We start from the raw sequence: 16,469 nt of genomic DNA, 5'->3' as shown, positions 1-16,469 counted from the left end.
AGGAAATCAGTGCTCCTTCATTGTTACCCTCCCTTTTTTTTAAGCATCCCGGATTTAGTGCTTCCTACAGACCCTCTGAAGTATTGCAGGGAAAGACATACTTTTAGTACTGACTGTACTCTGGCAAGGTCTAAAGCTCAGAGCCCTTTTATGTAATCAGTCCTGTTGGTGTTTCCATTATAAACTTTTCCCTCCTCCAAGGAGTTACTGGCATGCAGTTTTGGCATCTAAAAGCCTAGGCAAATTGCTTCTTTCATTTTCACCGCGCTAAACCTAAGCATCACAGCTTGGTGTTTTGGAGCTATATCCAGGCTGACCTTGTAGAAGCCTAAACAGGACTTAGGCCCAATTCAGGCACTTAAGTCACAAAGGGCAATCTAGATCAACCCCAATGCAGCAGCTCCAAAACTGCTTAGGTGCCTAGACTAGGGCTACTGTGTGTGTTTAGTGATTCAGCCACATAGATATCTAGGCATCTAACCCTCCTTAATCTCTGTTGTGATCCAGATCATTGTGGGAAATGTCTAGGTTGTGACTAAGTCCCTGATTCCTTAGGTAGAGACAAAACATGTTTAACATGCTTTCCATGTGAAATAGTTATATGCAGTTCATTCCAAATGCCATGATTGATAGTAATGATGATGTCCATCTTTTTGGTGCAGCAGCTTAATGGGAAATAAAGTGAGATACGTAGGTTCTTGGTTTCTCTCACCTTGAAGGGTTTGAACCTTCATCTCCGACTTGCCAGGACATTACCCATATCAGCATATAAAATAGACTGGCAAGGACACTTTATCCTTCCTATTGAAGCTGGACCTTTTGGCAGCCAGGACTGCATGAGTCATGGGATCAGGTAGAGAGCAAGCAAGAAGGAGCCTGACTGGGTAGGCTAATGGCTAGGGCACCCTTGGGGAGGAAAGTCCTAAATTCCATTCTCTGTGGAAGACCTTGCATTTGTGTCCTGGTACGCCAATAAACTGTCCTGCAGCATTGACAGAGACAGCAAAAATCTCCATTGGTGTTGGGAAGTTGTACATTAATGTTGTAGATTACAGCACCACTCTGAGGAGACCAGCATCTGGTGGCATGCTGTAAGTATGCAAACAGATGTTGCCCTTGTGTCACCATAAAAAAGTTTATGGAGGAACAAGCTGTAAGCAAACAGACATCCTTCCTCCTTTTTGCACTCCACGTGCCCAAAAATGTTGCTCCTACCAAATGTAGCCACAGTTTGTTATTCCTTATAGGTGAGGACACCTGTTTGCTTATTGCATACCCTGAGAATCCTAAAAGGGATTCCCATGGTACCTCACTGCCATGCCCTGTCTTGGGGCACAGCAGCTGGGGTCATTGTCCCACAGGACTGGGCCCCTAATGCCCCAGGAACTGACCCTGCATAACAACAACCCCAGGCAATGACTATAACCACCAGTGAAGCTGATCAGCTGTGCTGGGACACACCCTGGCACAGCTGATCCCATCCCACAGATAATATCTTATTTTCTAAGAAAACGAGGAGTGTGCAGCCTCCTACAGGGCAATAGCATAATGACTGCGCTACATACAACAATGCGACTTTTAGACAAATTGCACATGAACCTGTCTTGCTGCCACTAGAATCCTGGTCCTTCTGTTTCAAAAGCACAGACTTCCCATACCAACTATGAAGATTTATTTTAGTTCAAGTAATAAATCTGCTCTTTATCCAGGCTAGCCACTAGGGGAATAATGCCATATACACAACACTACCACATTGCAATAGGGCTCAGGCCAGTGTGCCTCCTCATGGAAGCAGTTTTTCTTTTTGGTTAACTGAGAAGGCCTGGATTTGATTCTTCCCCTCATCTTGCATTTCTGTGAGGCAGGGGCATAATGTCATTAAGAAACTTGCTAAGCGAAGTTGAGCAATTTCACCCGACTGTATGTTAGGTCATGAAAAAAAATTACCAAAATCCCAGACATTAAACAGAGAACTACAACCACAAAGGTTAAAGATGGCTTATGTTGTGAGCAACTGAAAACAGGTAGTTAAACAATTGTTAGGCAGTCACAATAGAGATTGCAGCCTGTTATGAGAATTGCTTTTATTGTTTTTCAGAATTTTCCATGAGGCTTCTACACATTTCCTACTCAGTCTCCCAACTTTCTTGCACTACGAGTTGAATACTATTTGAATGTTGTTTTTTTAATAGAGCTCCATATGCTGTATCTCCGTTTTAATTTCCTTTTTCTAATGAATGCACAAAAGCTAGTAAAACAGTTCACTCTTCTTGGATGAGGTTTTAATGCTTAACAACATTAGACATTCAGACACCATAACTGTGGGTGAAATGATATAAAAAAGAGAAATGCTGAAGTTCCAACACTGCAATCAGATCTGCTGGAGTTCTATGTGCAGCCCATTGGAGCTACTAATAGGATTGGTCATTGATTGTAAGCTTTTTGGAATGGGGCTAATGTCTTCCTTTATGATTGTCCAGAGGCCAAGACAAGGAGGCATGTGACTGTGGGAGGTTATTGCACTGAGCACTACTCTCATACTCATAATAAATAAAATAGGAAAGAGCAAGTACTGGATGAGAAGTCAGGAGATCTGGGTTCTGTGCCCAGCTCTGCTGCTGACTTCCTGCATGACCTTGCAGAAAATCACTTAAGCCTCCTGTATCTCAATTTCTTCATCTGAAAAATGGGAATAATAATAGCTACTTCACAAAGTTTTTTTTTCTAAGGTTTAGTTCAGTCATAATGTTAGTCAAACACTTTGAGGTCTTTGGAGAAAAGAGCCTGTATAAGTACAAAGTATCATCTACTGTTCTTAGGCCTTACCAGATATTGCATGTTAAAGCATGAAAATATGTTAAGATGCTTGATCCTGCTGTAGTGATCCTGGTTCCCTACTTAGCCTTTCTTGATAAAAGTAATGAATGCATCTGTGATGATCCCACGGTTCTGCCCCCTTGTCAGGGTTGATAAATAGCTCTGCTCTCTCTTACAGCCAACACCAGCAGAAATCTATTGATTTTTATTTATTCTGATTGTGCTGCAGTTCTCTTGTCGTCGCCTATCAGGATACCTGCAGTTCTTTCCACCACTGTCACCCATTCAAACCAAAAAATTAAAGAAATGTGTGCCATGTAATGTGGTGTTGTCCTCAGCAGTCTGTGAGGGGGGAAGGGGCTGGTTTTGATGCTCTTCTTTCACTTGAGGTGGGTTGCAGCACAGACTTCGTGATGTTCCAACAGAAACCACGGAAACAAACCCTCTTGCAGATCAGCCAGATCAAACTAATGGGTGCAGTCTGACTATGAGAGTTATAAGTCAGAAATCTGGGGCCCCTCTAGATGTTGAGGTAAAGGTGCGATAGGATCTGATGTGTGATCCACGTGCATGACAGGAGACTTGATTGTGGGATCCAGCAGCAGATCCTATTACACCTTTATCTGAACATTTCCATGCTGCTGCAGCTGTGAGCCTCCTCAGCTGACCAGGCTTGCAACCAGGGCATCATTCCACACATTGCCGTGACTGTGAGTCCTGCAGTTGATGGGACTCCCAGCTGCCGCAGTGTCCCAGGTACTGTCACAGATGCGAGTCCCAGCAGTACCCCACACATTGCTGCGGTTGCGATTTCCACAGCTGACAGGACTCCCAGCTGCAGCAGTGCCCCACACATTGCTGTGACAATAAGTCCTGCAGCTGACAGGACTCGCAGGGCACTGCCATGGCTGGAAGTCTCATCAGCTGTGGGACTCACAGCTGTGGCAGCACATAGTGCAACCCAATTGCTTGGAGCCCTGTCAGCTGACAGGTTTCCAGCTGCGGGGCCATACCTTGTTACACTGCAAATTAAAGCTGGATGGAAATGTGCAGAGGGAGCCTGGGAGGAGCTCAGTAATGCACTCGAACTCCTTATATATTTATTAGCCAAAGACACTGGGAAAGTGTCCCTTAATATACAGTAGTACTGCTCAGCAAGATAATGTTGCTTCATACTAGAATATATCTATATATGCTCTATATACAATTTGGGCATCTGGAGCAGTTTCCCCATGTCTTGATCAGTCATTAGGAAAAGCCATCCCACTATTACAAACAGTGAATGGCATATTGAATTAGTTTTAAAGATAAATCATTTTTCTCTGACTTGTACTTACATTTCTTCTTTTTTTTTTCCTGCCCTTCATAGATCATTGATATCACTGAAATCCCAGCATCAGGCCCTTCATTTGGGGGTCTGATTAGCTAACTGCAAATGCATGCATTTTGTGTTCTCTGGTGCGTCTTTACAGGGGAGGAAAGTTGGTATGAGCCTGCCAAATGATACCAGCCTTTGACTCTTCGTATGCTGCCACTTAAGACATCTCCCTGCTTTTTTCCTTTGGCTCTACCTACCCTTTTTCCCCCTTAGTCAGCTCAACTAATGTGGGGTTTTTGTACTGTAGCCTCTTGTTGTCAGGATTAGGAGACAGAGTCCTTAGAACAGGGCGGGCAATTATTTCTGACAGAGGTACGCTTACTGAGTTTTGGCAAGCTATCGAGGGACACATTACAGGTGAAATTTTCTAAATTTTGTAGGGGCCCTGCAGTCTGGATAGTATGGCCTGGCAGGCTGCATCCGGCCTGCAGGCCACATTTTGCCCACCCCTGCCTTAGAATAAGTCCTACCATCTTGGCTCAGGTGCAACTTTGCCTACCTGCTGACAGCATTTCAGCACCAGTTCTTCATGAGCATATCATCCTTCTCTCTGTTGCTCAGGGCCTAATCCAAGGCTAATTAAAGTTAATAGAAATCTTGCTGTTTCTTTAATGGATGTTGGAACAGTCCCGGTGTCCTGAGTGGGTGTTACATGCTCCCATGTTTCTCAGCCCTATTCCCAGGAAAGGTAACCTGCCTAGAAAATTAGACAAAGTGCCTGTTAGATCAGCATAAAGTGTTGGTGGGTCAGTCAGTCAGTTTAGTCCTGCTGCTCCCATGGCACTGAATTTATAAGCATGTGTGCATAAAACCACATAGCAGTCACTGCAGTAACTAAGAGATGGGGGTTACAATTTGAGGCCTCTGTATAACAAAGTGAAATAGCATGCACTTTGCTGAACTGGGACATGAATGACAGGGATGAAAAGAAATATTAATAGTTGTCTCATTGACTGAATGCAGTCCATCCTGGAGACTGAATGAAGCAGGAAGTCTGTAGGGCTAATAGTGCAGGGTAGTGTAATTAAAGACTGTCATAATCCATACGTGCAATGAGGCAGAAATAAGGTTGCACAGACCTTAACTCTGGCATATCCAAACTTTTGAATGTTTGACTTTGCAACATTAGTAAGATTCTTTTGTTATGGTATTTTGGTATAATATCTGTCCATATATGAAACATGGGCAAGCATGAACTAAATATCTATGTGTGCATTCTCACGCACTATAATAAAATTGTTTGTGTATCTTACAGTTTAGCTGCATATATTTTCAGGTGGGTTTGGTTGTACCCTCTATCCTTAAGGTTGTGCTGTATTACCCATTTACAGGGCCAAAGTGTATAACTTTGTCAAAATTTAACTATTTAAACTGTAATTGTTAAATGCTGGATGCTTGCCTTTGCCTCTGCCTTTGCCTGTCCTGCTGGCTGATTTTTTAAATGTATTATTTAAATGTAACTGAAAACTGGTCAGCAATTTCTGAAAATGAGACTGGGGAAAAATAAATTGTTTTGGTCATGTTAACAAATTCTGGCAAAATGTTTGAGGAGCGTTAGCATCCCCATGATTTAAAGCAGAGTTTTGAAATTTGACAGCGTAGTAGCTTTTGTGCCAAGGGTATCATGAGTGACCCTGGCACAAGTAGCCTGGATAGATCACCTAGGCTGGGGAGCTGGAGTCAGGCACCAGATTCAAGATTGCAGGAACAGAGTCAGAACCAAGGTTAGGAGCTAAAGGCAGGATTAGGTGTGAAAATCCAAGCAGGCCAGTGGCACAGCATGATCTTTGCCAAGACAGTTTGCTATCTACTATAGGCTTATAAAGGGCAGGGCCCTCTTCCTGTAGCCCTGAGGAATGACTCAGCCTACTCCCTGACTCCTGCCAGCTGCAACCTGGGGCCGGATCCTCTCCAGCTGGGCCTGCGCTCATTACAGATGTTCTGTCAGCCTTGTGAAATTCTACTTAATTTGGCCAGACTATGAGTCTTCATACAGCTGGCTCACACAGGCTCCATAGATGTTTGACAGACCTTCATAACAAGTCTTCAATGATTCTGTCTGCATGTGTAGACTCAATCTTGCATATGAGCAGCAGTTTCTCTCCAATTCTGTTCCAGGCTGCTGTTGGTAGAGATATTGTTTCTTTTGTGCTGTTGGTGCCTTTCCATCCAAGTAAAGTGGAGAAGGAACCTGCCCAATGTGAATGCAGAGGTGGCAAGGTATAAAAGGAATATTTTGGGACAAGGAAGGAAACTGGGACCCAGCTGGGCAAGAAATCTAGGACTAGTAGGATGGGGCACAGGAGACTGGAATTAGTTGGGTGAAGACTGAGTCTGAGAGCCAGCATTGTGAAGGAAAGGTGGTAGGGCTAAGTGGAAACAGATCTGTCAAGGAGCAAGCTGTAGGGGGAGTACTAGAACTGGCTGAACAAGGAGATTTTGAAGGTACAATATTAAATGAGAAACCTGGGAGAGAGATTGAGATGGGAGAGAAATGAGGATGGCAAATGTGGAAGGAGGGAAAGAAGCCAGAGTGGGGGAACAGATGGATTGGGTGATGACTGGAGCAAGCGGGGTAGAACTGGAAATGACTGGGCAAGGAGACTAGGAATGCAATGTGAAGGCAGAGGGTTGTTATCTGGGACATGGGGACAAAGACATTAGCATGGGGACCCAGGAGTGAGGGAGAGGCAGTACTGCTAGAAAAACACGATGGAGGAGAGTATAGCTGCAGAAGCAGTCAAGTCTTTGGGGGACTGGGGGAGAAGGCATAATGGGCAGAATAGTTTGTGCCCACTAGTGCATATTCCCCACCAGGACCTGGAAAGGAACCCAAGATTTCCAAGTCTCGCCTCTTCTTTTGTGTCAACAAACCATCATGAACCAAACTGTGCATGTCATTCATTTCTGGTGCTGGTCCACTGGCAGGAAAGCTGCCAGAAGCTCAAGTGGCAAAAGCCAGTGTGCTGGTTTTAAAGCTTCCAGTCTTGCTGACTGGTAGTGTGGGTCTCAGTGGGATACCCTATGATAGAATACATGGAGAGGGGTTCAGGTTGCTTCTTTAAAAACCTAGGAAATTATGCATAAAAGACTATTAATAATGTCATTACAGGTTCGAGTCAAGCACTCACAAGTTAGGAAATGCTGGAATGAAGGTTGCCTATACAAGCTTAACTTATCCAGTGTGCATATGCATAAAATATAGTTTTTAATTCCTGTATTCCAGAGGACTCTTGCCTAAGTCACCACACCGCATTGGTCCATCTCATCAGTACTTTGTTGTATTTTGTTCAGTGTGTAGATTTAGGCTTCATTTTACTGTGTGCTGTTGAAACCCTGTTCTGAAGACAGAATTAACAATTTCTTCCTGGGCTTTTGCTTGAAACTCATCTCTATAGTATCTCAGTACTCCCTACATATTAATAGTGGCATTATTCCATTTTACAAATGGGGACCTGATGCAGAGTGCTTAAGATTAAATGTATTTGCTAATTTTGAATGCCGTTTTGGGAGGCCTACAATCTGATTTTTCAGTGCTAAACACTAAATAATAGCTGATCTATTCAAAGTACACCTCCGGTTGAATACAATTGTAGCCGTGAATTCTCAGCACATCTGTGTGTTAGACCTGAAGATCTCAAGTCAGGCATCCAGAAAACAGCAAACACAGTGTATTACTGATCATCAAAAAGTTGGTTTTAGGAACTCACTTATATTCAGAAAAAGACTTTCTGGCAGATGTAGGGTGAGAATGAAACTGTTCAAGACAGCATGAAACTGTCTTAAATGTGAGAATGTCTTCTTCCTTCTTACAACTCTGTCATTCACTGTATTCATTACAACTTTTGCAATCAGTGCCCTACAGACAACAGCTTCCTTCACCCCACAGCCCTAATCCATACCTAGAGCAGGTGAGTCCTGGGCACTGAATGATGAAAGGTGCCTGTGGAAAAAATGGCTTCTGATTACATAATTAAAAAATATGTTGTCATATGTATGTGCAAAAATGCCAAAATAAAGCTGCACAGAAATCTTAATTCCACCATTTCCTAATTTTTGAGTGCTTGGTTTTGCATGAGTAGTGTTTTTCAAACTGTTTTTTTCTTTCTGTTCAATATGCTGGTTAATATTTATTTTACATGGTGTTGCTGTGGTTCATTTATTAATATTAGTTAAACAAACGGAAGATGAAAAGTGCTAGGTAAGTGCTAAGTATTATTTTTACTGTTCACCAGACTGTATAATGCTCCCAGCTATATTGTAGTAATGACTGCCCAAGAGCAATGCATAGTGACTGTGTGAATATCTGAGTGATTATTGAGGATGATACCCAGTTCTATGATATTAGCTTTTAATTGCAAATTTAATAGAGGAAGTTGGCTCTCAAAGGCTGAGGCAGTTGTTATGGAAAATCACTGTCATGGCATCATTTGGTTAGAAAATAATGGACCCTTGAGTTGGCAAAGGGCACCTGGTGACTCCTGTGGGCCTTCCGCCATGCGTCATGACAGGAGTTTTATATTCCTGAACTCCAGTTGACACCATGTTGATTTACCCAACAAGAGAAGGATCATGCAGCCCCCATCCTTAACCTCTGTAGTGGGGAGGAAGAATGAGCAAGAGGAGCCGCTGCTGTCTGCAAAGACAGATCATGCCACGGAAATGCTTCTTCCTGCCTACAGGGACCTCGCTTAGAGGGTCTCTAGGCACTCCCATTGACATGGGGACTGTGGGCAGCAGTACAGCTGGGTGATAAAAGGAGAGGGAAGGGATTGTTGGGATTGTGAGGGTGTGGAAAATAATAGTTTCTAAAGAGATTAACTAATAAGACATGAAACCAACCTGACCTTGGACATTTTGCTCATTCTTTTGTTTGAGAGAGGTTTTGAGTGCAAGTCCTTTGTGGTAGAGAATGTCATTTTTTTTCCTAGTGTGAGTGCTAATAATAAGGCAAGTAGTAATAATAAATACTAAGAATTCTAGCTAATTAGAGGAGTGTGACTGATGCCTTTGAGCAGTACAGATCTCCCTGCATACTGCAGTATCAGAAACTAATTGTTGTTATGTGCCAAGCAATGTGTTGGCAGGATTACACAAAGAAACCCCAACCTCCAATGCTCTTCTTTGGCAGATAGAAATACATTTGGATGCTGGGCTACTTTAGCCATTAGATAACTGGCAGATCAAATATTTACAAGGAGCATATTGTTTAGATTTTACTCCATTATGTTACTAATAGCCAATCAGAGGGCCAAGCAGCTTGAGCTTATTTACCCACCAACAGCAAAAAAAACCCCCTTAAGTCATGCAGCTTGTGCACTCTGATTGGCAAACGATCATCTATAGAAGTGTAGTGTTCTCCAGGGCCCATCCACCTTCTGTGTATATTGTTTTGCTATGTTTTCTAAAAAGTTTGAGGCAACTTCCTTCTTCCACCACCCTTTTTATTTAACTTGATTATTAAACAAAGAGCTTAAATTATTCCAAATTAATAAATGCCTCAGTCTGGGGTCTTTGTGTTCAGCTATCGTTAAGAAGTGCATGCCATCCCTAGGAAAAAAAATGCCTATGCAGATACCCTGTATAGTTTCATCATGCAAATAATTGTCCTCTTAGGGCAGTCCTATCCCTCTACATTTCCTGCACAGCCACAACAAATCAAGTCCTCATGGACCTCTACATTTGCCCACAAAGTTATTTTATGGGTAGAAATAAAGAGTAGCAATATTCTGAAACCTTAAAGGTTGGTAGAGGATAGGAAGTTCAGCAGCGCAGTGAGATTCATCCGAGCCAGCAATAACCTGTGCAGTACTGAATGAAAAAAGATAAAAATAAAGGCAAGAAAGGGAAGATATAAAATGATCCCCATATCTTTGATAAAGAACTGTTAAAATACAGATTTTCATTTAATTCTTCAGGGTTTTTGTTCAGTAGAAGGGTTTAACCCATAGATTGGGAAGCATTTTTCACCAGTCCTGTCAGTTTAACAACATGTTAATTCCTTTGAATCACTTGAGAAGAAGCTGTTTCCAGGAAACCTTTCTTGGGCTGCCAAAAGGGTAAGAACACTGCTTTATATTATTGGTTGTATCCCCAGTCTCTACAGCTAGTGTTGCAGAGTGATCATCTGGATCCATCAGAACTCAAACACTCACCTTGCAGGTTTCCCATTATTAAGCCTTAAATTAGCCTTGTTTTCAATTGCAGTAATAATGACCTCTTTCTGAAAGCATCAGCATGGCCCCTCAGGAGTGACCACAGATATTCCTGAGTCAGAATCATGCCTTCAGTTAAATGTGTTGGATGCTCATCCATTGGTCCCTTGGCTGGTTATGCTTTTGCCCATGTGTTAAGATGGCACTGTGCCTGGGCGCAGTATTATGCCAGTTTCACAGAGGAAGAGGTGCCAAGCAAAGTGGACTTGGATGGGCAGCCTACATTGCTCTCATAGTGTAGTGAGAACATGCAGTAAGCTATCTTTTGTTTTTTTTGGTAGCAAGAATGTCAAACTAGAAGCATAAGCGTCTTGGCTTTTTTCACGTTTGTTTACATCCACAAACTGAATTGAAATGAGCTACTTGGACATGAAGAAAAGGAAGCTGTAGGATTCATAGATGTGTGTGGCTGTACATAGTAGCAGCTTTTATTGCAGTGGGTGTCTGGAATAAGCACTGAGGACAATGATACATCGAATTGTAGTCTATAAGGAGAACAGTTCATAGTCCCTGTGAAGAAAAGACTATAGCAGTTGAAGAGGATGTATTCATGTAAGGACTACAGCCAAAGGAGTAGTTAGCCCTCTCCCTCTTCCACCCCCTGCTTCACTCTACAATGTATTTGTGATTGGTGTCTGATACCTTTTCATGTATAAAGAGATGTACGTCAATACTGAATAAGATCTTGATCATTTTGTGTGCTCCTAGTTTCTATGAAAGAACAAGATGATTTTGCCGATAGCCATGACCAGGTCAGAGTTAGATCCACAATTGACCATTGTGTGTCAGCAGCTAGAAAGAACAGCGAGAACATTTTAATGGGCATTAGCTATGTATTGAGAAGATTTTAATGGGTATTAACTATGCATATGTCCATGTAGTAGCAATCATTATACCTGAGAATCCTTATTCCCAGGTAGAGATGACACTGTTCTCTGTGGTACCATATATTTATACACCACGTAACAAAACTCACTGACTTTAGCAGGAGTCTACAGAGAAGTAATAGTCTTTACAGGCTTTTCTCTTTGCAGGATTGTGTGCATTTAAAGATGCACTTTCTATCGTGGAGAGTATACAGATGAAATATACCCTATCAGTTAGTCTTCATAAGTCACCATAGCTGTTTACAGATGTGAAGAAAACTCCCCCAAAAGCTGCGCTTTACTTTCAGCTTGATGCACCCATGCATAGAGCACAGCAGATGTCCAGAGGAGGCATCATATTAGTTTGACTCAGCTCGCCCAATGTCTGTATAGATCGTGTACCGCCCAGTCTCTATAGATGCTGGGGACCCGGGTCAAGCTAACACATTTCCTTTTCTGGAAAATGGTGGGGGGCACATTTCATGTCTGTCAGTGCCCCATTTGATTTGGTTTGGGGCGCGATGGAGAAAGGAGAGGCTTGTCTTTATTTCAGACAACAGTCTGTAGGCACAGTCACAGCTAGAAAGGAACCTACATTTAGTGGGCATTCAGATAAGCCTTTGGGTTTCCTTGCATGAATTTAGACAGTGCAATAGCCAGTTGGTACAGCTGGCAGATTGTCAGTGATGTCAGTTTTGAGAAACAAGGGACTTTTGCTATTGACTTTTTATGCATCTATTTCTAAGATCCCTACTTAGCCACTGATACGGATGATCTTGAAAGTACCATACCACCTACTGTATGTAACTAATTTAGAGGAATTGATTGTATTCTTAATTATGCCACATGTGTTCTTTTCTAGATGACTCCGCTAATAAACCAAGCATGTGATGTCTTGCTGAGTAATTTGAAGGTCTTTGCAGATTCTGGCAAGGCTTTTGATATCCAAAGGTACGTTGAAAACACTAGAACAGAGAATCATATTTAAAAAAAATACCTGACTAGCCACAGTTTCCCAATCACAGTTATTGTATACAAAGAATTCTTTCTCACACACACAGCTTAGATTGATACAGCCTGGGAAGGAAAGATGTACAGCAGATATAGCATCTAACAGCCAGTATTCTGACCGTATTTACTTGAAAGAGTAATTTTAGTATGTAAATATATTTCTATTATCTAATGTATTTCTAGCTGTCTTCTAATGAACTTTAACAGCTTGAAAAAAGGGGAGAGATGCCTGTCAATGTCCAGCCTGCTTCCTTCTGTCCACTAATAACATATGAACTTAGGAATTGACATTCTGGGTCAGACCTGGCTGGTTCCCCATTAAAACCTTCCAAAGAAGGTAAAAGAACCCCACATTAGTCAATGGTGGAATAATTTGTCATCACGTTATATCTCATTCTGATCTCTAGTTCTCAGCTGTTGTTATGAACTGTAGTTTACCTTTCAAAGTATTTACTGTAAAGTAAAGTAAGAGCACTTCCAATGGAAGTTACCATGGAGGAGCTAACACACTGTGTGAATTCCCACCATCACTTACCTTACTGTAACTTGTTTGTATGGTTGTGATCTTCATTTCTGTAGTATCCATAGTATTCTCTTCTAAGAAGCTTTAAAAAATGGCTTTTTGAAACTTTAAATAAATTATGTTAACCAGTTCTTCAAAGACTGATTTATTGATATGTTCAAAGAATTCTGGGAGATTCATCAGGCATATTCTTTCTTCACAAGCAGATGTGCTCCTTGAAGCAGTTGCCGATAGTTTCAGAAACTGGAGTTGCACATAGTGCTGAATATCCTCCTTGCTTCAAGTTGTTAATTTGAGTTGAAAGACAAATATACTGAATATACTTTGACTTTTTGATTTAAACTGTTGTCACCCCGGAGACATTAGATTGTTTTCCCCTTCCTATCCTCCTAGTCACAACCTCTCTATTAAGAGGTGAACTCTAAATATGTTTGTAAACCCCAAACATGCTATATTTGGTTTGAACTGGCTGCACAGAAATATTTTTATTTTTATGAGTTAGAAGTCCAATTTCTGAGCAAAATGTTATATAAAATATTAACATGGTTTGTATGAAATTTAGAGAAGACTGGAGGCTGTTATTTATTAATTGCAGATTAATTAATTGCAGAGTCTGTCTTTGTTGCTAGAATAATTAAAATATTTATACTATAGATGAAACTCAGATCACTTGAAAATTGACTTAGATCTTTAAAAAAACCATAAGTGTTGTCGTGTGATATTCAGAAATATCAGATATCTATGAAAGTATTAGCTTACAAAAGTTGAATTATTTAATCCAATATAGATGCTATGGCTGCTTTACCTTGGATGTTGTTGGCAGTGTGGCTTTTGGTACTCAAGTGGACTCTCAGAAGAACCCTGATGATCCCTTTGTTAAGAACTGCAAGAAGTTTTTTGAAATTTCCTTGCTCAGACCTATCCTAATTCTCACCAGTAAGTATTACCTGCCCTTGCTCTTTCATTTTAGCTAGTTTTTAGGTACCATTCTTGAGTTACAAAATTTCTGAATTGGAAGCAAGAAGGAAGTACTGAAGGCAGGATTTTTTTCTGCCTGAATTTCTAGAATAAAGCCTACAACCACTTGCCTTTAGTATGATTCCTGTAAAAAGTGAGTCTAAGAAGGCAAGGTTTCCTCTTGATTTGAGTGGAAGGCTGCTGGGACCCACAGTTTTTGTGGGTTACACTTTTGTATTAAAAGTGCATGACTGCAGCATAAGTCACGTTATATAATTAAGCATGGCACTTTGGAACCCTGAAGCAAAGTTAGTATGCCATATGCTCGCTTGGTAGGAATAGAAACTCCACCATAAATAAAATGGGCTAGCAAAAAGTCAGATAGGAGGGGGTGGAAATGGAGATGAGCATGATGACTTGGCATCATAAGCCATTAAAATTCTTATTTAAATAGCAGCAATCTGGGTTGATGTTTGTAAAGGATGAAGATGACAAATGTCAGCAGAGGATGTCTTTAAGAGAATTTATTTATTTTAAAGTGATTTAATAGGGAATATTGTATGGACTTGAAAGTGGAATACAAAGCTTTTTAGTTCTAGGTCAAAGACTAGTCCATCTTAGGCTGATAGTGCCTAAGCTCTTGTCTACACTAAGATCATTAGGAAGCATAATTGTGGAAGCTATAGCCTAATCAAAGCTGAGGTATCCTGTTGCCTAGACCCCCTCAAGTAGTATTCAGTAATGCAGTGTAAAAAAATTCTAAGCCTTTTGATCCTTGTCTGGATGACAATTTTTACCAGAGCTCGCACTAGGGGAGCTTTCCCGTTTAGGTGTTATGTATTCACAGAATCTGACACTTAAATCTGTCCCGGCTGAAGTCCGTTGGAGTATTGTCATGGACTTCAGAGGGGCCATGGCTTCATTCCCACCATCCTAAAGGCCTTAATAAGAAGAGTCCTCTAATAAAGAGTGTCTGAATAGTGTAGGTTGCTTTTTTCTGGAAGCAGTTGGTCTTCAGTATCATCCTTACCACTGGTGGGCCTGTATATTCTCTGCATTGCAGCAGCTTGTTGGCTTGCAGAACTACTTCTCAGGAGTGTTGTGATGGATTAATCACTGTCTACAGAACTGTTTTAAGATGTTCATAGTGCACTGTGATGATAGTCCAGCAGGGAGCTCTTTGATAACCTTGTGGTAATGGTTCATCAGCCACAGTACTTGAGGTTTCTAGTTGCTACATATAAATATCAAGGACAGGAGTCTCCCTTTTGGCCTTCTGTAAATTTTTATGATATTATATCTCAGGGTTCTCTATTTTGGTCTCCTCTGTAAAAAGCTGGATACAGGGTGACTAAAGCAGCGAACTAGCATCCTAAGATTGGACTAAGAGCTAGACACAGGAGTAAGATAACTATCTATCTGACTCCATGGTTCTAATCTATATTCAGCAAGGCTTGTTATAAGACTTTTTTTTTTAATTCTCAGATTAAATTATCTGTGTATGGAGGAAAATGTTTTCTCCTTTCTGTGATGGTTACAAGTCATGAAGTCGCATTGAATTGCAGTACCACAGGCCAAAGCTACAAACTGGGGCAAACTGTAGGTGGCATGTGATCAGAAGAGATTCCTGGCCAACAGTTCAGTATCTGGTTAAAATGGAGGACTGAAATAGAAGGAATGAGTAGCATAAAACTAAAATGTCTCACCTAGTGACAGTTTAGATGTAGGAGATGAGTTCCTACATGCAACTTCATTGTTCTCTTTTTAAAAATCTCATACAGTTGCATTCCCTTTTATAATGGTCCCACTGATCCGGATTTTACCGAACAAGAAACGAGATGAAATTAATAGATTTTTTATCAAAGCCATAAAGAACATGATTGCCTTGAGAGACCAGCAAGATGTACATGAGGTAAGGCCATCTTTATGATAAATGCAAAAATAAGTGAATGATCTTTGGTAAAGTCAAAACTAACATGAACTTTGCTCAAAAAGGCAAACTCAGCCTGAATCAGGCAATTTGGTGATTTTTGTATGTTTGCTTGTTTTGCTGTATACTGGGGTGAAGCTGAATTACTAATATTCCACAAGAACGGCAACTTTCTGGTATTTCTGCCCTAATTAAGACAAAGAAGTACTGAAACACAAGGAACTTAATTGCTTGCACTCCGCCCATTTCATTGCTGGCCAGGGGGCGGAGTGCTGGCGCCAGTGAGGGGGCGTAAGATTCTGGGCTGCACAGAGTAGGGTTGCAGAGGGTGACCTGAAGAGCTGTAGAGGTTTGGTGCAGAGTAGGGTTGCAGGGGCAACCTGAGGGGCTGCACTGGAGGCATGCAAAGTAGGGCCGCAAGGACAACCTGAAGGTCAGGCCAGCCCCACAAGTAATTCAGGGAGTGAGCCCTAGTGAGGGGGCATGAGTGAGTGAGTCCCTGCAAGGGGGAAGAGGAACTGAACCCCAGTAGGCTCTCTGGCCACTGGTGATGCGTAGGGGGTGCACGTGCACCCCCTGAGATTGGTGGTGCACCCCCTGAGAGAGGTGCCACCAATGCTGCCAGTGGCATCTGCAGGTGGTTGCCACCCACTGACATCCCCCCTCCCCCACTGCCAACACCACCAGTGGCGTCTTTGGGAGCTCCCTGCTTACCGCTGCAATGCCCCTACAACTGCTTCCGTCACCTGCAAGTGGTCGCCGTGCCTCCCCA

At 41.8% G+C, this 16,469-nt stretch overlaps 1 protein-coding gene across 5 annotated transcripts in view; it reads left to right on the top strand.

Annotated features, from left to right (window-relative positions):
• Window positions 1-16,469, top strand: part of TBXAS1 (thromboxane A synthase 1) — a 374,873-nt gene that overhangs the window by 219,124 nt on the left and 139,280 nt on the right. For all 5 annotated transcript variants that reach the window (XM_006275179.4, XM_019489677.2, XM_059726452.1 and 2 more), the window contains 3 exons: window positions 12,139-12,227; window positions 13,598-13,746; window positions 15,549-15,679. In XM_006275179.4, the coding sequence (XP_006275241.1) occupies window positions 12,139-12,227; window positions 13,598-13,746; window positions 15,549-15,679 (369 nt within the window). The remainder of the gene's footprint in view (window positions 1-12,138; window positions 12,228-13,597; window positions 13,747-15,548; window positions 15,680-16,469) is intronic.

This window comes from Alligator mississippiensis, chromosome 4 (genome assembly GCF_030867095.1).
Source record: "Alligator mississippiensis isolate rAllMis1 chromosome 4, rAllMis1, whole genome shotgun sequence".
NCBI classification, from domain to species: Eukaryota; Metazoa; Chordata; order Crocodylia; family Alligatoridae; genus Alligator; species Alligator mississippiensis.
This window is presented reverse-complemented; position numbering and strand designations above follow the sequence as displayed.